Consider the following 18,372-nt stretch of genomic DNA (forward strand, 5'->3'; position numbering starts at 1 on the left):
GTATTCCACATAACTAAAACAATAAAAACAAACACATGCAAAATAAAACTGCTCAGCTCATGCATAACAGCCTTCCTTTGGAAAAAAGCCACTTCAACCTAATCCTATTTCCTACCATCTGGTTCTCCTGCCACCTTTAAGTGATGTATCAGTAAGAGGAAAAGACTATCAATTAAACATATAATTATTAAACCTATTACCAACTGCACAAATCAGTGCTCTTAATATTTAATAATGACATTCATATACTATGCAGAGAGCAAACTGATATACTAAGTAGTACATAAATAAATTGCATCTGGCTAACATACAGGTTTGTGCTAGTGTGCTCTGTGAAGTTCCCTGAAGTGCTGCTCTCAAATAAATTGAGTTGGTAGCAGGAGACTCAGCTGGTCTATCAAGTGGCTAAAAGCCCCACTGCTTCCCCACATCCTCCAATTAAGGCAGGTTTGATATATTTAGTGGCTTCTGAAACCTTTGGGTCTCCATGTAACACATGCCTCCTGATATCTACCAACCTTAAAAAATAGAAATAAAAGTCAGAACAGTGGGATATACAAAAAAGATAAAATAAATGGTCCTATGAGTCTCCCTAAATGCTCACACCTGAATTAAATATGTCAAGAGGCTAATAATCAGAAGGTTAACCAGAAGGTTAAGCAGTTCAGGAGAATGATAATGGGGTTATGAGGTTTTTCAACAGCTTAAATTAGGTGTGGCTTTGTTGTCATCCAATAATAGTTGGGAGGCCTGACAGCATTTCATTCCCACAGCTGGGAAATTATAGAGACATATTTATTTTTTAATGGAGAGGTGAAGGTGAAAAGACTAGATTCAAGCTTTCCTTTTTTTTTTTTGCTTCACCTGGAACACGCGTATTTCAAAGAGCTGGTGTGAATAAGTTGCTCTATCTATAGTGACTCTCTTCAAAGCAGAGGGAAAAAAAAATTCCAGCTGTGAGTTGGAACTTTAAACGTTCTCTAAAACATTCTTAGCATTTGCTAATACGCTAAGCCTGGGTGGGTAATCCACATGCAGGCAGGCAGGGACACTACTAGGAGAGGTAACCATGGGGCAGAAGAAAGGGAATGGTTCTTGGGACAGTGGGCTGAAGGAGGAAATTATGTCTTATCTTTCTAATTAATAGGAAGGGTTTGGGAGAGTTACTGGAGAAAGGACCAAGAAGCACATAAGGTGGATTCAGTCTGGATGGAAGTCTTGGAAGTGCCAGTGGGTTGTATGTGGAATACATTTTTCTGGGAAGAGGAGAGCAGGTAAGTAAACATGAGGTCCTGAGGTTATCAACTCACTCCTCATTAACAGTTCACAGCCTATTTAAAAAATAAAAATTCTCTCTAAAAACAGGCTATGTTTGTTAATGATAGGCCATTATGAACATCTATTTGTTCGCGACAAGTATTTGCTAATGGCATCTGTTGGTAGTTGGTGGTTGCCTTGACGCATTTTGTTGGCATCAGAAAATTCAAATGGATTCCTATTGTCTTTCAGCTTCAGTAAATTCTATCTCCTCTATAAGGCCTCCCCCTTCTACTTTTATAGCACTTATTAAGTGCCGGGCACTGTTCTAAGTCAGTCAATCTATACCAATTTAATCCTCAAAATAACTCTATGAGGGAGATGCCATTTATTATTCTCATTTCATTAACCAGGAAATTGAGGCACAGAGAAGTTATAGGTAATAAGATCACAAAGTCACACAGACAGTAAGAGGCAAAGCTGGAATTCAAATCTAGGTAGTATGGCTCCAGACTCCATGCTCTTTGCCACTACAACAGATTTTCTATTAAGTCAAGTTAGAATGCTGACTAGGTACGCCCTGGAGTAATCGTAAGATTTTGCAATAAACAAAGGTGGAGGACCCCTGTTCCTGTTTCATGATGTGATAATAAGTTATTAAACTCAAGAATGCTACTGTTGGGCAGCAGAAGTAAGGGATGATGAATATGGCAGGGCAGAAGGATGGAGAAGGGGACTGATTTTAAAGTGTTTTAGTATCAAGAATATCAATTAAAGCTCTAGTATCTAGTACTGAAGGAGCCATCAAAGCTTTGCAGGGGGAAGAAATGGAGACACTCTCCAGTCAGTTTTCCAAATAAAACAAGAATATGGGATGAAGGTCAATATTCCACATTCCCATATTCAGGCCTGCCAAATGGTCTCTAACTTAGATCATTCCCACCTCTCAGACAAAAGAGAAAGAATAAAACCGATTCATTACACAGCTTCCACTATCAATAAATACTGGGGGAATTTGAAGCTATTAGGAATAAATGTTTATTAATGACAAGGTGTTGTGCAAATAGGTCATAAAAAAGCACTGCTAAATGAACACTTTAGAGAGCTCATCATCCTGGACAGCTCAAGTTGCGTATAACTGTGGAATCTGTAATATGGTCTTATGTAGACGACTACCTATCAGGTTCTAAAACTCTCACCATCTGCAGTTCAGAACTACAGTGGTCTGACCTGCTTGCTCAAGTAAACTGAAGTCTGAGAACACATTTAATGTTTTATGTGCAATGAGCAACTCATTTTGTAAGAAAAATTATTAATGATACGTTAAAAGCTCTCACAGAACAAAATAAGGGTATTTAACTGCTTTAGCTGGATTGGGAGAAGAAAACTGAGAATTTGTTGTATCAAATTATTTCCTACAGAATGAATACAGACAGAAAGCTTTGAAAACACAATTTTATTCCCTAAACAGTCTTTACTGACTTCAGATAATTAAAACTGGATCATTCTTTTTTCCATTGCACACTGGACAAAAACCAACACTAAGCCAGACCAAAAAGAAATCTTTCAGTATTAAATATTTATCAAGTAGGTGTCATATTGGTCAAAGGTTCTATAATCCTTTTTTTTTTTTTTTAAGAGTCTTCATCTTTGTGTGATACATGTTGGAACAAATAGGAATCAGGTGATTTTTCCAAAAAGACACAGTGAATTTGTGGTTTAATAAGTTATAATACACGGATTGTCATGTCTGGCTCCTTCAGCCATGAATTCTCTTATATGAAAAGTCCAAGAATGACAATGAAAACATGCCCAAACCCATATTAAGGATTAATTCTGAAATCTTGCCATTCCTATTTGAAAGAAGAAAATCTCAAAACCATAAATATGGGAGACTTTTAAAAGACTCACATTCCCCTTCCCCCAGATCAGGTCCATAGAGGAGGGAAATTTCAACCTAGATCTCAGATATGTAACTGCCTCTGAAATAAAAATGAGGGCATTAAGTAGCATGGATAATGAAACTCTGGTTTATGGATATTGTTGACTTCAAGCAATGCTTTCTATGTGGAAGAAAAACAGCAATGCATCACACAGAGAATTGCTTTCTCTTGTAACAAATGGTCAGCCCTAAATCTCATCATCTTCTTTGGAACAAAAAGCATGGGCGCCTTTGCAACTAGAAAAAAAAAAGAAAATCAGTGTGTGCTTCAATTAGAATCACTGACCTTTTCTGAAGCATGCTTGTGCTTCTCTATAGAAATCAATGGAATAAAAGGTCATGTTTTTAAAATGTTTGAATACAACAATCTCTTTCCCAGGCAATGGCAAATTCCTTTTATTTTTAAGGTAATTAATCTGTTGTATATAGAATGTCAAAAATTTAAAAATTAAAACCACCTTTAATTTGCAATTTAAAAGTAATTAAAAATATCAATTCTGTCACCAGAAAAAAGGGAAATCACTGGAAAGATACATACTACGTTCTTCATTCTACATACTCTGTCATAGCCCAAAAGGTTCTGTTGGCTGAGTCCTTGTCACTAAGGCTATAAACAGAAAGAGCATCCTAGAGGAAAAAAAGGTTACTTTAAACAGCTCTCTTCTTCCCAAAGTGTCTTCAAGAAGGCAAAGGCAACCTCTATGTGTGTCAAACGGAGATGGTAAAGTTGGTGATTATTAACTTCCCACCATCATAACTCTCGAAAGCAAACGCACATATACACAAAAATGGAGACTAAGAGTCAAGAAACAGATGCCAAAAGAAATGATTGGAAATAGTCACTATTTTTTCTGAATATTAAAAAAGATATTTGAAAGAAGAGCCTTTGCCTAGATTAGAAACATTTTACTTCTCCAGTTTTTTTAATTCATGAAGAAAAAGGGCAAATTCTTCAATCACCTCTTAATCCATTTAGGGGATAATTGCATATATCAGTCATATAAAATGCTCCTTACTGCTATCATAACAAATCTTAATACTTTCTCTAAGGACAATGAGCCTTCAAATTAGACCCACCAACCTTTCTTAACGGGTCTAAAAACTTACTTCTGTGTCCAGACAATCTGGTTTCAAATATCCTTCTGCCCAACAGAATTTGAGAGCAATTTACTCCAGTCTGATCTATTGTAAAGCTGCAAGAATGATGTCATTAAAACCGGAGAGCAGATTGCTATCAGTGGTATAAACAACCCCAAACAGCATTCTGAAGGGAAGACAAGCCTCTCAATATGACAAGCTATAGATGCTTCCTTACCTACCAAGTGAAATTCATTTTAAAAGACCAAGTTATAAAAGGAACCAGTTATGAAGGGCAGGGAGGATTCAAAATATACAGAGAACAAAAATCTATAAAAAGAAAGAATCTAGGAGAGGTGTATCAGAGAAGTCTGAGGACTTTTTATGGCAGTAAGATGAGATGAAATAAAATGGTGGTCCAAGTAAAGGGGTCTGCCTCTCTGTCAAGATAGAAGGTTTGCTGTATGTCAATTTTATCTTTAAAAAGATGTAAGAAAAAAGATGTAAGTTCTGCCTTTTTCATTTGTTCAGAGTGTCCACTTTCTAACATTTGTGTAATGAATGATCTAATATGCACTTAGATGTGCAACCTATTAGCACTGTTCCACACCACTTAATTAGAATAGCTATGCAGAAAGTTACATGGACCCACAAACACAAAATCAGATACTGCCTAAAACTTTGTGGGAAAATAAAAATGCAGCTGGAAATATTGAAAATATAATTTATCCTACTAATAGGTCATTGATCTTGAATGGCTCCTGTATGGAAGGATCAGAGAAAATATTTTATTCTACGAAAACTTTAAGTCCTAGGTAAGTCTTCCAAACTCTTTTTGGGAACGAGAGAAGGGCAGAGCAGTTTTTTCTGCTTAAGAAAATTACTCTAGTATTATAATTATTTGAAAATCATGAATCATCCACAATTGAACCATGAACCCCTTAAGGATAACAACAATGGCCATTATACTCATACTACCTGCTAGTACTTCTATCCTGAAGATAAAGTTCTAAAGTTACGCATAAAATGAACTTTGAGTATCACAAGTCATCTGGGAAGATACCATGTTGGAGACAAATGTGTCAAATTCACATTAAATTCAACAGTATTGTGTTCTCTGGCGTTGAAGCAGAATGCTGTTTTCTTTGAACCCCACAGGAAACAGCTGGCTCTTGTTAAGGGGTCATACTATATAAAACTACCTCTCTCAACAGCATCATGCTTAGTTTGGGGACATTCTCTGACTAGGGAAGCCTATGGGAGCTGAAATTACCTGAGGGAACAGCACATTCTTGATTCCTAGCTCAAGCTCACTCTGGAAAATTCGCTAAATGAATGGAACGGGACACAAAGTAATTACCACTTTTAATCGTGTTTAAAAAGTCAAAGAATGAATGAAGCAGCGATTTGGGGTGATTAGTTCAAGGCTCCAAGTCAAAGACACACATAGCCTTAAACTTCTGCTGCTTCATTTTATTTTATTTTTTTAAAGATTTTATTTATTTGTCAGAGAGAGAGAGAGAGAGAGAGAGCGAGCACAGGCAGACAGAGTGGCAGAGGGAGAAGCAGGCTCCTTGTGGAGCAAGGAGCCCGATGTGGGACTTGATCCCAGGACGCTGGAATCATGACCTGAGCCGAAGGCAGCCGCTTAACCAACTGAGCCACCCAGGCGTCCCTCTGCTACTTCATTTTAAATCCTTTCCACTATTGTGTCAGAATGAAAATACGGTTGGAACTTCCTGCCTGAAATAGAAAATAGATTCTAACTTTCTTAAAGCTTAAACATAAGATGAATTACATTCTCAAGTTTTTAAACATTGGTAGATCAATCACAGTTAATTTGGTCATCAAAAAGCATTTATGATGAATACATGAAGAGCATCGACACCATTCTGAAGAGCAGTCTTCATGTAAAGAGCTAACAAGTGGAAACAGAGTAAGCTCTTTCCATCTCCCCTCCTTTTCCAGGCTGTGGTTGGTCCCACTGCTAACGCTCAAAGACCTCTCCTTAAAAAAACAAAAGAAAGAATAAAAGAAAAAAAATTCCAGAAACTAAAGAGACTAACAGTCTCTTATCCTTGTCTTTTCTAGCAGTCTTCACAGCAATCCAGATCTTAGCTAGATGACACAAACAGCTGGTTCACATTTGCTACTTAAAAGTCCCTTAGGTGGTCACTGGCAACTTCAACATTCATGCTGATAATTATTCTGGTTACTTTAGTCTAGTGGATCCTAACTCTGAGGGCACATTCTGATCACTGGGAGAACTTTTCAAAAATACTTACTGATACCTTGGACCAAACTCAGAATATAGGGTTTGAGCATTTGAATTTATTTTTTTTTAAAGATTTTATGACCCATCATGACTCAAGCCGAAGGCAGATGCTTAACTGAGCCACCCAGGCACCCTCATTTGAAATTTTTTTTAAAAGCTCCTTAGATGATTTTAATGAGCAACCAGGGTAGAGAATCTCTATCCCTCAATTTCTCAACTGTCTGAACTCTAAGGACTTTTGTTACTATTCTACTTCGTCTACCTTAAAGCATGACTCTACTTTCTATCTCGAAACGACTACAACTTGTTCTAACTACAAATTCCTTTCTTTGAGCACAGTCTCCATATTCTAACCACACTACTACTCCTTCTAAACCTGCTGCTTGCTATCACCCCAACATCTGTCTTTGGATCTCAACTCTCCTTTCTTGGGGTACACCAACTCCTCTTCTGATATTAACTGCTTCTCTATCAATGTAGCCAGCCATTCTGTGATGATCTAGGGAGGCCTCTCCCCATTTTTTTCATTTCCTTGTTCTGCCTCTGTGAATACCCAACCAGCCATCAACATCAAAGCCCAGGCTGTTGAGCCCATGGCTAAAGACGTCCCAATGAACTGCCAAGAATCCTTTTGGGTCTGCACCACAGTCGCTGCCTCTCAGCCCTAAGAGCTGCGTCCTTTTTAAGGTTTCTTTCTTTTTTAATTGTGGTAAAATATACATAAAGGGGAGTCCCTCTCCATCAGATGCAGGCCCCCAGATGTGGGACAATGATCAGGGGGAAGCCAGTGGTGCAGGCAATGAAAAGATTCACCCGAGGCAGAACAAGGGAGATTACTGAATACATTTACTGAATACATTGCAAGGTAGTGGCGGGGTGAACAGCAAACAAGAGACTGTCTGCAAGGTGGCAGTGAGTAGGGGTTCTATTTAAAGTGGGAAGGTGAGGAGGTATGGGGATGTATGGAATTTTCCCTTTTTTGGTAATTGTGCCTGGCTGTAAGCCCATTCCTCAGTTTGGGCCAATGGATATTTTGAGGTGGGTTACCTGATGGGCCTGTCTGTATTCAGCCAGGTGGTCGGTGTGGGCCCTTTGACCTTGATCAAGTTTCCATTGCTCAAGTCTGTTGTCTAAAAGTGGCCTCTACACATAACAAAAAATTGACCATTTTAACCATTTTTACATGTACAATTCAGTGGCATTATGTACATTCACAATGTTGTGCAACTATCACTACTAATTCTAGAACTTCCTCATTAGCCCAACAGAAACTCTTTGTTAAGTTTATAAAGGACACTTCTGATTCTGTTATTCCTCATCACAAGTATCTTTCACTGTGCCTTCAAATGCCTACTGAATAAAGATGAATGTTTTTAGTTTAACATTCAAGGCCCTCCATGATTTGCCCCAACTAGCTTAATTTCTCATTATCCATGCATGCTAAATTCTAGCCAACTGGACAACTTGCCATTCCCTAAAAGATGATCCTGATACTTAATCTCTCCATCTGGAATATCCATTCTCCTCAAGGCTACCTGTCCAAATCCTCCTCATCTTTCAACACTCAGCTGAAATATCATTTTCTTCATGAAGTCTTTTTTTTAATTTTTCTTTTTTTTCTGCCTGAAGCAATCTCTCCTTTTAAAGCTCCACACCATTTGCCCATATTCTTTTAGAACTTCCTACCATATATATATATGTGTGTATATATATATATATATATATATTTGAAGATTTGAAGATCTTTGAAGAAGCTTTGAAGATTCCCATATTGTTAGAATTTCCTCCATCATATATATATAAAGATTCCCATATTGTTAGAATTTCCTCCATCATATATATATATATATCTACTATATATATATATATATATATATATATATATATATATATATATCTACCATATATATATAATGGAGGAAATTCTAACAATATGGGAATCTTCAAAGCTCCTCAGATGTAGATTTCTGGTTCTTGCTGGTACGGTCTGACTGAGAGTATGAGTGCACTTATGTATGTATACACATACTTCATTTTGTTTGTTCTTAGCAATTCACAGACTCCTAAGATTCCCTGAGGTTTACAGAGCTCTTTCTTTCTTTCTTTTCTTTTTTTGGAAAGATTTCATTTATTCATTTGTCAGAGAGAGAGAGGCAGAGGGAGATGCAGGTTCCCCACTGAGCAAGGAGCAAGGAGCCTGATGCAGGACTCTGATTCCAGAACCCTGGGATCATGACCCGAGCTAAAGGCAGACATTAACCATCTCAGCCACCCAGGAATCCCTACAGAGCTGTTTCACAGCACCAAGGAATCATGTATTGTGTATTCTTTAAATTACAAAATGGTGCTATAAAATATACTATACAACTACTATTAGTTAAACTTGAAACGACTGCATTTGAGGAGTCCCAAACTACACTATTGCTCACCAAGGACTCTAACTGGTCAAAATGGGGATGGGGGTTCCCTTGCTGCCTTTATGGCAAGACATTCCCGTTTAAACAATGCCTGCACAGGCCAAACCTATTATAGAAACACTTCTGAAAGTAAAAGGAGGAACTTATTAGTAATTATACAGGACATTAGGTAAAATCCAGGAGTCCTGATAAACAGGGACACATGATACCCAACTAGACTTCTCACTTCCACTGGTTTTAGGCTGTAGTTGCTTCTAGTACAAATAACCTGTTCTACCCATATTCTTCTCCATAAAACATTAAGAGCATGTTTCATTATATTTCAAAGTAAAAGTAAACTTTTCCCAAGGCAGGCCAAATTTTTATTTCTAATCCAGCAGGCATCCAGTACTTTCTGGGAAAAGGCATGTTTATGTACAGAATTCAGATTATGTACAGATTCTTACTAAAGCATGATAAATGATTTTCAATCAAATAATTATAACTGGTTTCTCTTGGGTTAAATTTCAGTAGGCTCAAAGTAACTTAGCGCCGAAGTATTTTCACAGTTTTCCAAACAGAAAGTCAAAGTGCAAAATGAATAATGTAATCCTTTAACAGCTAAAAGTTCAGTTAAAAAAATAATCTTTCTTAATTATTAAGGAACATATTTTGCAGGGTGATACATTAGATTTAAAAAATATGAAAATAGAAAAGCTACAAGATATGGAGAACATGGGAGAATTTATTGCTCCTTCCATATTGGACTCCTGCTAAATCTGTCGGACCCTGTAGGTAGATTTGTCAACAGTTAAAATCCAGACATTATTTTTCTACAAGTTGCTTAAGGAGCTATCTAAAGAAAACTCAAGCCACTGATGGTGGGCACTGTTGCAATCATTTTATTACAGTTTCAGGGGAAAATGTATGATTAACTGCATACTATATGATCATACTCTTATTGTACATCTGATTACATCAAAATGTTCATAGACTCAGATTTTCTAAAATGATATTAACCATTAAAATCAGTGTAAAGAGGGGCGCCTGGTTGGCTCAGTAGGTTAAAGCCTCTGCCTTCGGCTCGGGTCATGATCCCAGGGTCCTGGGATCGAGTCCCACATCAGGCTCTCTGCTCTGCGGGGAGCCTGCTTTCCCCTCCCCCCCGCCTCTGCCTGCCTCTCTGCCTACTTGTGATCTCTGTCTGTCAAATAAATGAAGAAAATCTTAAAAAAAAAAAAAAATCAGTGTAAAGAGAGGGGCACCTGGGTGGCTCAGTGGGTTAAAGCCTCTGCCTTCGGCTCAGGTCATGATCTCAGGGTCCTGGGATCGAGTCCCACATCAGGCTCTCTGCTCAGCAGGGAGCCTGCTTCCTCCTCTCTCCCTGCCTGCTTCTCTGACTACTTGTAATCTCTGTCTATCAATAAATCAATAAAATCTTAAAATCAGTGTAAAGAGATCTTAAAATGTTTCTGTAGTAACAGTTACATATGCAATACAACAGCACGATTTTTTAATCTTAGAAAAAAGTGCAATAATAAATGGTACTGTATGTATAATAGAAGGTTGTTTAAGATTATTTATTTCCTTTTAATGACTTAAATAATATGATAAATACGTATTTTTGACTCTATGAACTGATTCCTTTATCAACTAACTAAATAGTAGAACATCCATTAGAATAGCAACATACTTAGAACTTACCTAAAATGACAGAGACTCAAAGAGACCTCAAGAGTTTCTTCAAAGCACAATTCCATGATCATACATTTAAAACTCAAAATATTATCCATTCTAAAATCTGCAAAGACACAACAATCCTCTAATTTAAAAAAAAAAAAAAAAGCCACTGTCTAAAACCGTGTGTAATGTGTATGCCATGTTTTTGAGATACTACAGAGGGAGCTGCTAACACAGATGAATAATTGCCTTCCTACAAAGTCTTTATAATCCTGGGGCAGCTATAGGAACAATTCCTTTTTATGCTGAAAGGATTCAGTGTTTTCCAAGTAGCACCATCAGTAGAAAACACCTTTTTTCCTGTGCATTATTCTATATATAGCTGAAAATTATACAACAGAAAACAAGAATATTTGAGGCTTAGGTTTGAAAGACTCTTTTGTAGCTAACTAATTACAACAGGTGTCCATTTTTTAACCTGAAGGTAAAAACTTAAATAAGAAAGTAAAACATTTCAGTAAATGGTGTACCAGATGGTTCCACAAATACTTATGGCAGGGACTTTTAATTCAACATTCATGAACAATTTTGGGGAGAGGAATTGTACAGAAACATTACGCTAACTAATGAAATGGGCTGAAATAAGCCACCAGCAGGTACTATACTATCTATGCCACTCACGGTTTTAAACTATAACTATGCTAACTTTCCCTCTGCTCTGCAAGTATTTGAAATAATAATCAATCAAGGATCTCCCAGACTCCAGTTATGGTCACTAATAAGTGATTGAGAACTCCCAGCTTACAGAAGCACACAAAGTTTTTAAAGGAATGACAAACCCAAGCATACAGAATTAATGCCTGATATAGACAATTCATGCTTGAACTACAGAACAGAAAATGATATTATAAATTAGCTAAGTGCTCACTGAAGAGAATCTAAATATATCTGGCACTTATTAATTACAAACATATTCACCAATTTATTATTCAAAAACATTCTTTCCTCACAGATGGCCTAGGTGCAATCAAGAGTTAACTTAGCAGATCTAGGCTTCCCAAACCCTACACATTCCAAAAGTCCTTAGGACTGGCTCAGGACCAACTCCTGGGAAATAACCTTTGAGCCCCTGCAATGTCCTGCCTTATAAGAGTGTCTTAGTATACCTGGGGTTTTGGTCACATCAGACAGTTTATGCTAACAGTATGATTTATGGTGACACCTGTTTTTGTTTGCCTGGGGCCTTGGGCCAGCTGTATTAGTTTAACCTCTGGGTGTGGAAGAGGAGGAGGGCTGGAGACTGAGTAGCTTAGGTCAGCCCTGTGGGTGCTCTATGCCTACCTTACTGACCTCTGATAAAAACCCTGAACACTAATGCTCAGGTGAGCCTCCCCAGTTGACAACATTTATCTGTGTTGTCATACATTGTTGCTGGGAAAATTAAGCAAGATCTGTGCAATTCTATGGGGAGGCCAAATTGGAACTTTGTACCTGGTTTCTGATGGACTCTGCCTTATGCACCACTTTCCTTTGCTGATTTAATCTATATCTTTTTGCTGTAATAAACTGTAGCCATGGTTAGAATACCTTTCCTGGATCTTGTGAGTTCTTTCAGCAAATCATGGAACCTGAGGGTAATTTTGGGGACCCCGACACAACCTACAATACAATAAAATTCTTATTTAATAAAGAAGATTTCTTCTAATTTCAAGGTTTGTTGTCAGCAACGTCATTTCCAAACAGGTAGAAATAGCATTACACATTCATAGGAATGCTTCTAATATGTAGGTTCCTTTCCAGCCAACTAAAAGGATAAAGGTGACTCCTGGCGAGGTGTAGGAAGTTACTTTGGATGAATGACACAAGTATGGCTCCACTCCCACGAGTTCCCTACCTCGGTAATTTTCAGGAAGTCTATGAAAGTCAATGCTTTCTCCTCAGTTGTTACTTCTGATCTACAGTTGAGGAGAAAAGAACTTTCTCAATTCTTTAAACTTCTAAATTCTTTAAATAAGCATATGTCAAGAACCGTCTGACCAGGCCCAAGATCTCAGGTATATAAAGACGTTCCTGTTACCCAGAAGCTGGTCAAGACCCAGTCCCTTCTCTGAAAGTGCAAGGTTGGTGCACCCCAAGTCCACTGAGTTCAGCCTTTATTAATTCCATAAAAGACTCATGGGTTAAAATATCACCAAGGATTACAGCACTCAAGAGCTCTAGGTTTATCAGATCACAATATCCCAGCAGTGTTGATCAGCGATAATTCTATCACTTTACAACATTTCCCAATTCCCCAGTCAGCTTAGCTATTCTCCTTCCCTTAGAGAAGCTCTTAATTGTTCCCAGTTACTAAAGAAATTATCAAAGATAATTGTCTAGTATAGAATTATCTACCACCTGTGTAAGAATGAGATTTTTAATCTCACTGCTAAGTCTGAAAAACTATCTTGCTTTCATATTGGTTTCCACTCTTAAGTCACAGGCCTAGTGTTAATAACAAGCCTTGGGACAATAAACTAGTGTCCTGAGCTCACTGAATTCAAAGATTTAGGACTCCCTGTCTTTCACTTCAAGTTTTACCCAGTTAAATACAGAATGGTAAATCGTGATGCTTTTCCTAGGGCTAACCTATGTCCCAATTTTTTATTTTCATGCACAGTCCCAGGAGTTAATACTAGGCATTATTTTAGAGTTTATTATTATCCATGATACCTTACATACTATTTTTACATATTAACAGTAGTAATATAATGGTAAAGCCTCTATCCTGAAAGAATCATGTAGGAGTTGAAATAAAGACCACAGAGTCAGACCATTTGGAATTGAACCTTAATCTCAATATTTACTAGGTCTGTGATCTTAGTCAAGTCTTTTTTATCTTTTGTGCCTCAATTTCCTCTTCTGTAATATGGGAACAGTCAAAGTCTCTCTCCCAGATGGTTGTTATAGAGATTAAATAAACTTGTATGTGTAAATAACTTAGAACTGTGCCTGGCATCTGATAAAAACTTACGTAAGTAATGACTATTACCAGGACCATCACCATTACTTCAAAGAACTTGGGATTTGACTTACATTATCTCTTTAATTTTCACCTTACCCCAAGTGGTAGAAAAAAAGGGCAGTATTATCCTCTTAACTGATAGGCAGTTGTTGTATAGCAACAAGAGTACTTTCTTGAGTTCCATACAACATAGCTGCCTCACTGGCTTCATCTGCAAAATGGGGATGGTAATAACCTATCTCATAGGCTGTGTGGAGATTAAGTAAAACACGTGCTCCAAAGTCCCGTTTTATGGTATCACAATTCAGGATACATTGATAATACTGCTCTGTCAGATTTCAAAATTACCTGGTTCCAGGTACTCAACCACCTCTGCAAGGATGAGATTTTATACATCTTAAAGCATGAACCCCCAAAGGTGCTAGAAGAATAAATTAATATGGTCCCCTTCTTTCACATTCCCTGGTTAGGATACATTTCTTCAAAATAGTCAATGTGTGGAGGTTGGAGTATGTCAAGGGCAGAGAGTACCTGAGAAAAGGAAAAAAAAAAAAAGTCAAATTTAGAGAACTAAAAAGGAAGCAAAATATGACATAAATGCAAGTAAATACTATTAACTTTTTAATGATGTAAGGCTTAGTTACAACTGCCCACTGAGATGAACTAAATTTATCAGTCAAGTAACAGTCCTAAACACTAAGATGGGTTTGTAAAACTACTATGTAAAAGACAATTCTATCTAAACTAAAATGACAGGGCCAACTGGGTTCTACCACATGCCACCAGACTGCAGCATGGCAAGTGTTTTGAAACGCCATTATTTTTAACAATCAGTGTTGCTCTAAGAGCACGAAGAGACACATCTATCATTCATTCCCCTACTCCTCTGTTCAAAAAATGTTTGCCAAGTACATTCTACCTGGCAAGCACCACGGTAGGCTCTTTGGTTATACTGAAAAACAAAAGTGATACCATCCCTGCTCTCATGACCAGTAGTGAGGAAGTCTTTAAAGAAACAAGCAGTTACACAACTATGTAATTATGATATATATTATTTGAAGGGAAAAAGTCAAGAGGAATGGGGACAAAAGTTTCCCTGAAGGGCGCGTGGGTGGCTCAGTTGGTTAAGCAACTGCCTTCTGCTCAGGTCATGATCCTGGAGTCCTGGAATCAAGTCCCACATCAGGCCCCCTGCTCAGCAGGGAGTCTCCTTCTCCCACTGACCTCTCTCCTCTCATGTTCTCTGTCTCTCATTCTCTCTCTCAAATAAATAAATAAAATCTTTAAAAAAAAAAAAGTTTCCCTGAAGTAACACTAAGAGTTTAAGGGTGAATAGGAGTTGGCCAGGCAATGAGTAGGTACTGTAAAGGCACTGAAGCAAGAAGGAACCAGGCAAATTCTAGAAACAAACGCCAGTGCTTATGGAACATAGAGGGTGGGAGGAAAACAGATTGGGATAAAACAGAAGAGGAAGGCAGGGGATATATCACATAAAAATCTCTTTAAATTTTTGTTAAGCATTTTGGATTTTATTCCAAGTACAAAAAAAGAAGTCACCAGGGTGGAAAGACTTTAAGGCATCTGAAATTCAAGTCCTTTATAAAAGCAGCATACTAACAAAGTCAGTTCTGCCTTTAAAACATAACAAATAGGCCTACTTCCCCTACCAGCTGTCCAGCTATTCTTTTAAGTTCCATCTTTGATATCACATGTAAGAATCTGAACCTACCTAACTAATAAGAAACCTGAGGGTGAAAGAATATGGAAGAAATTTTTAACAGGAAATAAACTGTGGTACAAGTTCAAATTTTCTATCTTTAGCTAAGTTTTTTTTTTTAAGAAAAACTTTTTATTATGGAAAATTTCAAACATATAAAAGTAGATAGAACAGTATCAAGAGTGCTCATGTAATCAATACCCAGTCTTAGTAATCTACATACGCAATAATTATTGCTTCTATACCCTCACTCTCCCTATATACCTATATAATTCTGAAGCAAATAGCAAACTTATTTCAGCCATACATCAGTAAGCATCACTAAAAGATGAAAGCTTTTATTTTGTTTATTTATTTATTTTTAAATAATGTGGTGCTTGAACTCACAATCCTGAGTTTAAGAGACGGACATTTAGCCCACTGAGTCACCCAGGCACCCCAAAGAGAAAAACTTCTAAAAAATATAATTATCAAGTCTAAAAATTAAATGTTTTTTAATACCATCAAATATCCAGTTCTGAAATTTCCAATTTTCTTTTCCTTTTTAAAGTTTTTTTGGTCTAAATTAGGACCTAAATAAGATTTACATATTATGGTTGATTTGTGTTTTAAGTTTTAACCTACAGATTACTCCTCTTTTTCTTTTCCCCTTGCAATTTACATGTGGAAGAACCTTTGCTCATTTTTTTTCAGCCAAGCATTTGTCACTTTAAAATTCTAAATTAAACTAAAACCTCCTGTAATGAAAGTCTTTACTCACTTTAAAACCAGTTATACATGAAAGTTTGAAAATAGTTTAGATGCTTTATAAAGAATCTTGATCCTTCCTTTCTGAATTAAAATGTTTATACTTAGAATCTTGGTATAACTGAAAGATAACAGATTTTTTGGTTTCTTCAAAAATAATTTTTATCATATAAAAGATAAATTATTTCATTTCTATAAATTTAAAACCCTATAATTAGCTAGTGTCACAAATTCACACAAATTCATTTCTGATTATGCGATAGAACAATTTTTAACATGAATATTTGATGTTTGAGGAAGACAGAAATTAGTGTTTTACTTGACATCTTTCGGACTCTCCATTCTGTATCTGAACAACACACATCCTGTCTTGGGGGAAACCAGAATGCAATGAGTGACAGCGTCCATTAGACAAAGCTATTTTACACTTCAAATCTATCTGCTATAATTAGAGGTTATCTAGAGAAAGTGACAACCATACATTTTAAACCTTGATGGAGAAGAATGAGGCTTTCTTATTCCAGATTTGATGAGGCTTTTTGTAGAAAAGCCATATAAAACAGGGTCAGACATTTGCACTAAAGCATTTAGCTGTGACTGTTAGCTTCAAAGGTACAATATTTTAAATTCTGCTTGGAATTTTTAAAATGCCTACTGTTTTATATTACTGTTATTTTATCTCAAAATGTTTATCAGAGGATGGCATTCCACAGTGTTTCCAGAGATGCAAAACCAGCGCTTAGATCAGTAGAAATGATCCAGGAATCTCAGAAATGATATAAATAAGTAAGAAGGAATAGTACCAGTTTCAAACTCCAGACTTCATGCCTGACTCCCTATTTAAATAGCCTGAGTCCCTCTATAACCCCATTATTTGTGGGAATAGAGTGTGTGAAATTAGCCTTATGATGTAAACAGGAGGACTCCTGTAAAGACTTTGACTTGTAGGGGCACCTGGGTGGCTCAGTGGGTTAAAGCCTCTGCCTTCGGCCCAGGTCATGATCCCAGGGTCCTGGGGTCGAGCCCCACATCGGGCTCACTGATCAGGGGGGAGCCTGCTTTCCTTCCTCTCTCTCTACCTGCATCTCTGCCTACTTGTGATCTCTGTCTGTCAAATAAAAAAAAAAATAAAATCTTCAAAAAAAAAAAAAAGAGTTTGACTTGTAAAGAGTCAAAGTATCCCCAAAATACCACCAACTCTTCAAAGGATCTCAAATACAAAAAAAGCAAGCAGACTTGTCTAATTAAAAAAATGGACTAAAATACTTCTGTCAATAATGGTCATTACCAAACAGTGTCTCAAATCTTTTTAAGAACTGGACAAAAGCCCATTATGGTGGCAGTTTTTTAGAATTTTAACCTCTGTGATGTTGAGATTCACTATAAATTGGTTATGCAATACAAAACTGGCTTCTTCTTCTTAGCCCTTCACCAATAAAACAACTGCTGTAAATAATCCTAATCCTAAATATAAAAACTAGAAATTTAACTATTCATAAAATACAATTAAATCCCATGTTTAGCAAAGGAGCTACCCCTTCCCCAATCTCACTCCCGAAGAGATTTTAAGTTCTTTAAGGTGGAGACTATTGTAATTACTACTATTTTTAATAAAGTTGTAAAATACAGCTGCCAAGTACGTAATTTGATTAATTTTTACACGAAGTATATAATATGGTGGATTTTTATTTCATGGTTAACATCCAGATCAAGAAGTTAAGCATTTCAACAACCCAGAAGGTCCCCTTGTCCCTTTCTGGTCAAATCTCATTCCTGCTCAGAGGTATCCACTATTCTCATTTCCATCACCACAGATTAATTTTGCCTATCCTTGAACTTTATACAAATTGAATCATAAAAAAATGAAGCCTTTGTGTATGACTTTTTTCCTTTACTGTTATGCCGATTCATCCCTATTGATGTGCGGATCAGTGGTTCATCCTTTTTATTGGTGTGTACTATATCATCATGTGAATGGACTGTAACACAATGTACTTGTCCAGATAATCCAATTGTCTGCTGGCAGACATCTGGGTTGTTTCCAATTTCTAGGTATTATGAATAAAGCAGCCATGAACACTCCTGTACATGTCTTTTGGTGGATATATGATTTGTCTGGAGTATATCAAAGAATATAAATGCTAGATCACTGGGTAGGTGTGTATTTAGCTAAATTTAGTGGAAACTGCCAGTTTTCCTAAGTGGTTTTAGAAATTTACACTCTCACCAGCAATGTTAAGAACTTCAGTTGATTTGCATTCTTGTCAACAGTAGGTA

The 18,372-nt window shown here is 36.9% G+C and overlaps 1 protein-coding gene across 2 annotated transcripts in view; it reads right to left on the reverse strand.

Annotated features, from left to right (window-relative positions):
• Positions 1-18,372, reverse strand: part of NLK (nemo like kinase) — a 164,446-nt gene that overhangs the window by 46,416 nt on the left and 99,658 nt on the right. For both annotated transcript variants that reach the window (XM_080826570.1, XM_080826569.1), the window contains exon 3: positions 14,107-14,162. In XM_080826570.1, coding sequence (XP_080682696.1) covers positions 14,107-14,162 — 56 coding nt within the window. The remainder of the gene's footprint in view (positions 1-14,106; positions 14,163-18,372) is intronic.

The sequence above is a fragment of the Martes martes genome, assembly GCF_963455335.1.
Source record: "Martes martes genome assembly, chromosome: 16".
In the NCBI taxonomy this organism is placed as follows: Eukaryota; Metazoa; Chordata; class Mammalia; order Carnivora; family Mustelidae; genus Martes; species Martes martes.